Here is a 7,724-nt window from a genome sequence, read left to right on the forward strand (position 1 = left end):
TAAGTGAGAATTTAAAATTAGACTAAAATCCAAATTAGTCTTCTACATTTGCTCAAAAAATTGTATTGATTCTACACATTACATGCGTTATAGCTTCTGGCACTATACATTTTTTCTAGGTCATAATTAATACTCTCTCCGTCTCCCAATAATTGTCTACTTTGATTCCGACAAAGATTTTAAGAAATGTAAAGAATAGTGGATTGAAAAAGTTAGTTGAATATGAGTCCCAATTTTATATACTCCCTTCGTTCCCTTATAGTTGAGTCATTTTTCCATTTCGGAAAGTTCCCTCATAGTTAAATCATTTCCATATATAGTAACCTTTTTTCTTTCTTACTTTATTCTCTACTTTATTTACTTTTTATTTTATTCTCTCTATTTTTCCCCCCTCTTACTTTTAAAAATTATTTATTTAACACAGTCAACACTCATTCTTAAACTCCGTGCCATAAAATTCCGCCTAAACTACGAGGGAACGGCTGGAGTATTAGTTTTATAATAAAATGTTAGTAGAATAAGTTAGTGGAATTAATGTGGGCAAGTTACCATTTATAGTTAAAAAAAAGTTAAAATGGACAATTAATGGGTGACAGGCGAAAATGACAAAATTTGACAATTAATATGGGACGAAGAGAGTAGTTTCGTCGAAAATTGTCAGTCAACTGTATTTTGTCAATATTAGTAAGGTAATTATCATTCTAATTAACCATTTAAACCTAATTTTTGTTAATTATTATAAATGACAAGATTATGTTTTAAAATATAAATTAGATTGATAATTAACTCACTAATTTAGTTTAATCACAGTTAACCATCAATTTTTTGACGAACCGATGATTATGGCCTTAAACATACTCTGTTTAGGATAAAAAGCTACTCTCCGTCCATGAAAATTTGTCACTTATTTTCATTTTTGTCCGTCTTTAAAACTTTGTCACCTTTCACTTTTTCCATATTTGGTAGTGGACCTCATATTCCACCAACTTATTTTCACTCATATTTTATTATAAAACTATTATATATAAATAGAATTCACATGCCACTAACTTTTTCAATTTACTTTCTACTACATTTCTTAAAATCCGTGTCGGATTAAATGGGGACAAATTATGGGGGACATAGGGAATAATATAATTAATGCAAAAAAAGTTATTTGGGCAAATGTTAAAGACCGATTTTTGGGATTAGTGGGCGGGAGAAGTGAGTGAAGGAGAAGAGTAGATACAAGTAAGACATTTGTTTATTACTGTATATTCTCAAACACGAAGATCACAGACGGGAAAAAGACATCAATCTCAAAAACTGGACAAGCAAAAAAAAACCCAAATAATAATGGAGCTATTACATCAATTATTGTTTAAAACGAAGAGTGAGTGAAGAAGAAGATAAATAGTGCACGCATTAGTTTCCTCTTGTTTAGAAATAGAAGTAAGACATTTTTTTATAATTCCTAGTAAAACATATCTTAGATATTTTTCATTTTATTATTATTTATTTTCTTAGTGCAATTTTATTTCATTCTTGAATTCAACCTTTCAGGAATTACTATTTTTTTTATTTATTCCAAGCTTGAAAATAATTAAGCCTAAAAGTTATCAAAATTTACACCAAAAACATGCATTTAAATCTTATATTGCCTAGCTAGGGATGTATCGGTGCTCTAAGTCAAAACAGTAACATATTTGGAAATCAAATCCATAGATTTCATAATTATAACAAAATATTACTAGTATAATCAAAATATTTTGGAAAATAAATATATCAATTATTATGAATAAACTAATTCAAAAGCCCGAAGCCTTACATCCTGATCCTACAATCATTATACAAAATTTCTGTCAAATATTTTTCATCTAAATCAGGCAAGGCGAATATTAAAATTTGAATCGTTTGTCAAAGAAACTAGAACACCTCTAGATATTTCGTTTAATAAAAAGAAGAGATATGGGAAGATATATAAAATAAGATAAGAAATACGAGCTCATGTTAAGATATGCAAAGATATGAATTTTTTTTGTTGTTGTTTGATAGAACATAAATTATCTAAATTTGTATAGGAGGAGTGTTATATTGCTAACTCAATGCTTAATTGCTAACTACAACTCAATAATAGCCATTAGATATTCAAATTAAAGGCCTAGATCATCAACCACAAAATGTCAATACGATCAACAAAAAACGTCAATAAGGCTATAGGATTAATTACAATAAAAATCAATAGGGGTATTAATGTCAAGTTAGTTATAACTAACTTTTAAAAGAAATCCCAAAACTTTAAATTCATATAACATATATCAAATTAAAGATAATTTTATAAGGATTCCAACGATATACTACATGCATATGTTCCGACGTCAAAATTTGAAAAAAAAAATCTAGAATTTTCGTATTTTTCGTACACAGGTTAATGTCAATGCAGCTAAGATAATATGTCAATATAAAACATATACAATGTCAATCTTAAATTTGTGTTGACATTCTCAAAGCATTGTGTTGATATTTTCGAAACACTATATTGACATTTTCATCCAAAATCCTAATTTAACATTTTTTTTTATCTTTTTCGATTTAATTAATAAAAACGAAAATTACACGTGGCAAATTGTAGACCACACGTTTTTTAAAATCATATGGCCTTAAATTAGTTGTAGTTAACAATTAAATGATGAGTTAGCAATTGATCACTCCCCATTTGTATAGTATATTAAATAATATGGCTTAACTTGACAAATTGATGGATTACATAAACATGTTAAAGTTATAATTTTGGTAAGATTGGGAAGGGCCCTTGTCTTGTATTGGGCTTAGAGTTTAGCTTAACCTAATATCCAACAATTAGAAATGTCCATATATAATTCTCTATCTTGGTATTATATATGGACATTTCTAATTGTTTGATATTATAATTAAACTTAACTCAAAGCCTAATATAAGACAAGAGCCCTCTCCAATCTTACCAAAATTATAACTTTAACCATGTTTATATAACCCACCAATTTATCAAGTCAACTAAATTTGCTTAGTTGTTGTGCTAATCTCTATCGCGCATTGACTCACAACACGCTGTTGGGATAGATATTAAAAAGCATGCTTGGAGCTGCTTATTTCTATATAACTTTAGGTCTCAGATTTTAATGAGGAGAAATATTTTATCAAATTATTTTTGTTCTAGGAGTACTATAATTTATTTGAACAAAAAAAAACAATATATTTTTCATGATAAACGAGTCTTTGGATTGCTCACCAGTTATTTATAGACGGGGTCCAAGTTGGTAGCCCACACAATCACACATTAATTATTAGTAGCACTCCTTCCATCCCCTAAAAAATAAATTCTTTTAACTTTTTTTTTTCTCAAAAATAAAAACTTTTCGTTTAAGAAATTTTTTTCTCTATAATAAAGTGAGACTCATATTCCGATCATACATTTTTCTTTTTCTCTTTCTTCTTTTATTAATTTTATGTTATAACTCATGTCATTTCAAATATTTTCATTATTAAAGGATAGAGGATAGAGGGAGTTTTAATTAATGCCCAACCGTATGTTGTTTATATTAGCCTATTCAGTTCTGTATTGTCGCTATTTCTCAATTTTCTCAATATGTAGCAATTGAATACGAAATCCGATGCGATTTGTGTTATAGATTTGCGAAATTAATTTGGGGACCGGTAGTCTAGATATGGCAATACGATTTCAAACAGGTTACTCCTCAAAATATTGGTTTTCTTTGTCATTTAATTTTCTTCTTATTTTGTTAAATTCAAGAATTTAATAATTATAGTTTGGGTAACTATAGATATTATATTACATTATTATCCTAATTGCTAATAGATAACTTACAACACAAAGTTTGTGAAACAAAATTGTTACACTAGATATTATGAAAAGACCACTAGTAGAGAAACACACATACCATTGACTCCCCACTCCCACCCAAGAATAGAAAAAATGAAAAATGAAATATAGGAAAGATACTATCTTCCTACATGGAATCATATATGCACCTTATTTGATTGCTAGTAGTCTAGTACTAAACATTTTTGAGCTTGAGGATAGCAACAACAACAAGAGTTTTATCATTAGAAGGATTTGCGTAAACAGGTGAAGTTCGGAGTTTCTTCTTCAACGTATCGAACGATTCATCGATGGTTTCAGCTCCAAACTCATGTGTAAGCATATTTTGATGAACTGCCCTAAAACATGCCACGTGGCCATCAACAGTGAGCAATGTCCCACTCTTCATAATCTCCATTCTTTCTATGCAGAAGCTATTGCTCTTTTGCAATATTGCCCACACCTGTTCCGAAGTGGGAATGTAGTATGGAAAGTTGAATGCATCCAATTTTGTCTCACTCAATCTTCCCTGCAAATGTCAATATAGAAATTTCCATATTAAAGTTGACTTTGTTACGTATAAAAGTAACATTAGTTTGACCTTTTTGGCCATATCGACTAGGGAAGATCTGAGAAGTTCGATCACCGATGCAACAGTGAACTCTTTTCGTGGGTCCCAATAAGTCGGTAGTGCAGGAATTAGAAGAGCCATAATCCCACCTTTCACCATTTCTACAGCCCTACACTTCAAGAATGATTCCAAATCCATCTCAAATTGATTCAAATAAGCTTCATAAACCTCCTCTCTCTTTACACCATACAATCTCTTTCCCCCTTTCCAAGCCGGAGAGTGGAGGCCTACGGCCGGCTTGGGCACCTCTGTCAGCCACTGGAGCGCCCAAGAAGAGTACGCAAAGTGAACAGAAGAAGGCGGGAGAAGGCGGCCGTGGAAGTCTCCGGCTACTGCGGCTACCTCATAGCTCCTATTGGATGGGAGGGAATTGAAGAGGGTGTTGAAGTCATTGGAAATGACGTCGTTGAAGCAGACATAGAATTCTGGGGTTTTGAGGTATGAGGATTTGTATTTTAGCTTGACGGCTTCGATGATTGTATGCATGGCTGGAAAAGAGTTGTTGCCGGTTGAGCACCCGAAATCGGCAAGGCAGAAGCTATTGGTTGAAATCTCTAACTTTGTGGCGATTTCTTCTTCGATGATTGCCTTTGCAGCTTCCAACACTCCTCCCTTGAAAACATGAATTAAAATCTTAATTAAAAAATGAAAGCAATAATGTGATTAAGATAGGAAAAGATTTACAGATTTATACTTGATAGGATGAGTTTTTGACATAGCTGTGAGCTCCATGGCCACCATTCATAGAAAAATCTCCATTATCTTTTGAACCCATCACGAGAATATATGTACAGAGGTGAATCATACGCTCCATGTTTATATAGACTAGGGTCAGTCCGTATGGTAAACAGTACTGAAACTATCATACTCCATTTGTCCCATAATAAATATCACACTTTATTTTTAGTTTGTCCCACAAAAGATGTCACACTTCGTTTTTTTTTTAAAATTCTCCTTCACATTAATATAAATATACTAATTTCTCTCTCACCAAACAGACAAAACATCTAAAATCCAATGCCATTTTCCATGTATGTCATCTATTATGTTGAATAGAGTACTTTATAACGTACTGAAAATTCAATATGAATAAAAACATACCTTTACCTTACCGAAATTTTAAGTATATATTTGGTATATCTAATTTCAGTACCAATACCATACTGCATTTTCGGTGCCGTACCCAAATTTTATGGAATACCAGATTTCACTGCAATACTGTTACACCATTATATTATACTCTTATTATATAGACACAATATTATATATATACATGGTATATACCATTTTTACTGTATATATCAATGTCGGTGTACAATATACTATAAATTGAGGTGTATACCGAAATTTTGATATTCAAGGTAGTTAAAAATAAATAATTTCACGCTTTCCAAGTAGGGATATTTTTAGCACTTAAAGATCTAATTTGTACTGACGTTGTACCGAGGATATAGATTGACGACTTGTATCAATCTGTTATGTTTAAGATTTACAAATGTTACATTCATGAATGCAATAGTTAATTACATGATCCCAATTAACCAATATATTTTCGACAAATATGTACTTTTACTGCATGAGTTTTCTAATCAAAGCTGCTAAGTCAAACTCTAAATATTGCACGTTTTGTTTGCCAAACAAATGAAAAAATAGAAAGTATCTGAATTGCAGATCGAAGACGTATAATACAGGCAAGACTCGAAATTAATAAGAATGACACATCATATTCAGTCATATTTGATATTTTATCATGCTATGTCCCTTTAAATTTTCAGCCACACAAAAAATCCACACACCATCAACAACCCTATTTAGAAATACGAATGATAAACATGTGAGAAATTTTTTGAAATGGAAATTCAAGAATATATTGCATCTTGTGGGATTCAAGCTCAAGACCACGTACAAATTTATTTAACGAATAATATATTCATCATAGATATTTAGGGTTCATCATAGATATTTAGGGAACCGCGCACTAAGTGCTTTGTTACTATTTGAGATACAAAATTGAAGACTCAATTACTTGGATTCGGAAATTTTAAAAAATGGCAAAAAATTGAGGGTGCAAAGATAAGCACCCTTAAATTGGAAAAAATTGTCACTATATCATAAACTTTTGTTTGTCTGGTACGTTTTTCGTTTGAGTCCCTTTATTTTAGTTGGGATATCAAGATAGACGCTTTTTAAAGAGCACACATGTGATGTATTTCGAAACAAAAATTAGCATTTCTAATATGATATTTCTAACGTCTGCTAATTAAAGGCATACAACAATTTTCATTTCGAGTGTCCCTTTTAGTACACCACCCCACGATTTATTAGGCCTTTTGGTCTCTTGTTTCATATACATGGATACAAAAATTGCAACAAAATTCAATAGTTTCATTCTATGCGAAAAAAATACTAAAGAATTTAAGATGAGGATTCAGCTAGATTTTAGAAGAACAATGAATTAGCAAATTAATACGAAAATAATTATTTAATTAATGCCACAAATTACGTGAATTCCACACAAACACTGATCCAGAGTAAATTCAAAATCAAATAAACTGTCATGTTTAACTTTTCTCTTCTAGCGTAGACTATTTTTCTTAACAATAGCTAAAATCATTATGGTTTTGTCATTTTCTACATTGTTTAAAATTGGAGAGGCTGTGAGTTTCTTCTCGTATTGGTCGAACAAATCGTCGATGATTTCGCCTCCAAAATGATGAGCAAGCATGCCTTCATGGGCTGCCCTAAAAAATGCAACCTGAGCGCGGATGTTTGGAAACGTGTAATTTCCGGTGGTGTTTATTGTCTCAATTTTCTCAATGGTAAAATTAGGGTTCCTTTCGATTATTCCCTTCAACTGCCCTAGAGTGGGGAAATAGTGAGGAATGTTGAATGAGTCTATTTTTGCTTTACTCACTCTACCCTGCAACAATATTCGTATTCATGAGGAAAATTCAATTTATAAGATGGATTAGATAAGAGAGAAGTAAGCTGCCTTTTACACGAATATTACGATTTTTATTTTAGAACTATTGGTAATTATTGAAATTGTCTTCAGCCCTAACTAAGCCGAATTTTGTAAAGATTGAAATGCTGCAAGTTGGTGGATGGGGAGGAGTTGAAATTTCAAAGAAAATGGAAAAGGAATGGTTGGAGAAATACTTTAGAAAGAAGAGATAATTTGAAGAGGAAGAAGACTGCATAATTCAAAAAATTACCACAGAAATAGTTTTGATATCTCTGTTTTTAACATAAATA

General features: G+C 31.3%; 1 protein-coding gene across 2 annotated transcripts; it reads right to left on the bottom strand.

Moving 5' to 3' along the window:
• Nucleotides 1-3,793: 3,793 nt before the first annotated feature.
• On the bottom strand, nt 3,794-5,241 carry LOC125198429 (loganic acid O-methyltransferase-like). Of its 2 annotated transcripts, none has more exons than XM_048096774.1 (3): nt 5,164-5,241; nt 4,485-5,081; nt 3,794-4,367 (listed from the first exon to the last, which is right to left on the bottom strand). In XM_048096774.1, exons 1-3 carry the CDS (start codon nt 5,212-5,214, stop codon nt 4,035-4,037), a joined length of 981 nt encoding a protein of 326 aa, XP_047952731.1. In that variant the 5' UTR covers nt 5,215-5,241; the 3' UTR covers nt 3,794-4,034. The 2 variants fall into 2 exon arrangements, with proteins under 2 accessions (XP_047952731.1, XP_047952730.1); XM_048096773.1 differs by having other exon boundaries at nt 4,440-5,081.
• Nucleotides 5,242-7,724: the final 2,483 nt, after the last annotated feature.

This window comes from Salvia hispanica, unplaced genomic scaffold (genome assembly GCF_023119035.1).
Source record: "Salvia hispanica cultivar TCC Black 2014 unplaced genomic scaffold, UniMelb_Shisp_WGS_1.0 HiC_scaffold_1467, whole genome shotgun sequence".
NCBI lineage: Eukaryota > Viridiplantae > Streptophyta > Magnoliopsida > Lamiales > Lamiaceae > Salvia > Salvia hispanica.

Excerpts from the sequence above, each read along its gene's own strand:
- LOC125198429 (XM_048096773.1), bottom strand. The coding sequence starts at position 5,214 with ATGAATGGTGGCCATGGAGCTCACAGCTATGTCAAAAACTCATCCTAT. Across the intron at positions 5,082-5,163 it reads TCAAAAACTCATCCTATCAA|GGAGGAGTGTTGGAAGCTGC; the intron begins GTATAAATCTGT and ends CATGTTTTCAAG. Across the intron at positions 4,368-4,439 it reads TAGTCGATATGGCCAAAAAG|GGAAGATTGAGTGAGACAAA; the intron begins GTCAAACTAATG and ends TGACATTTGCAG.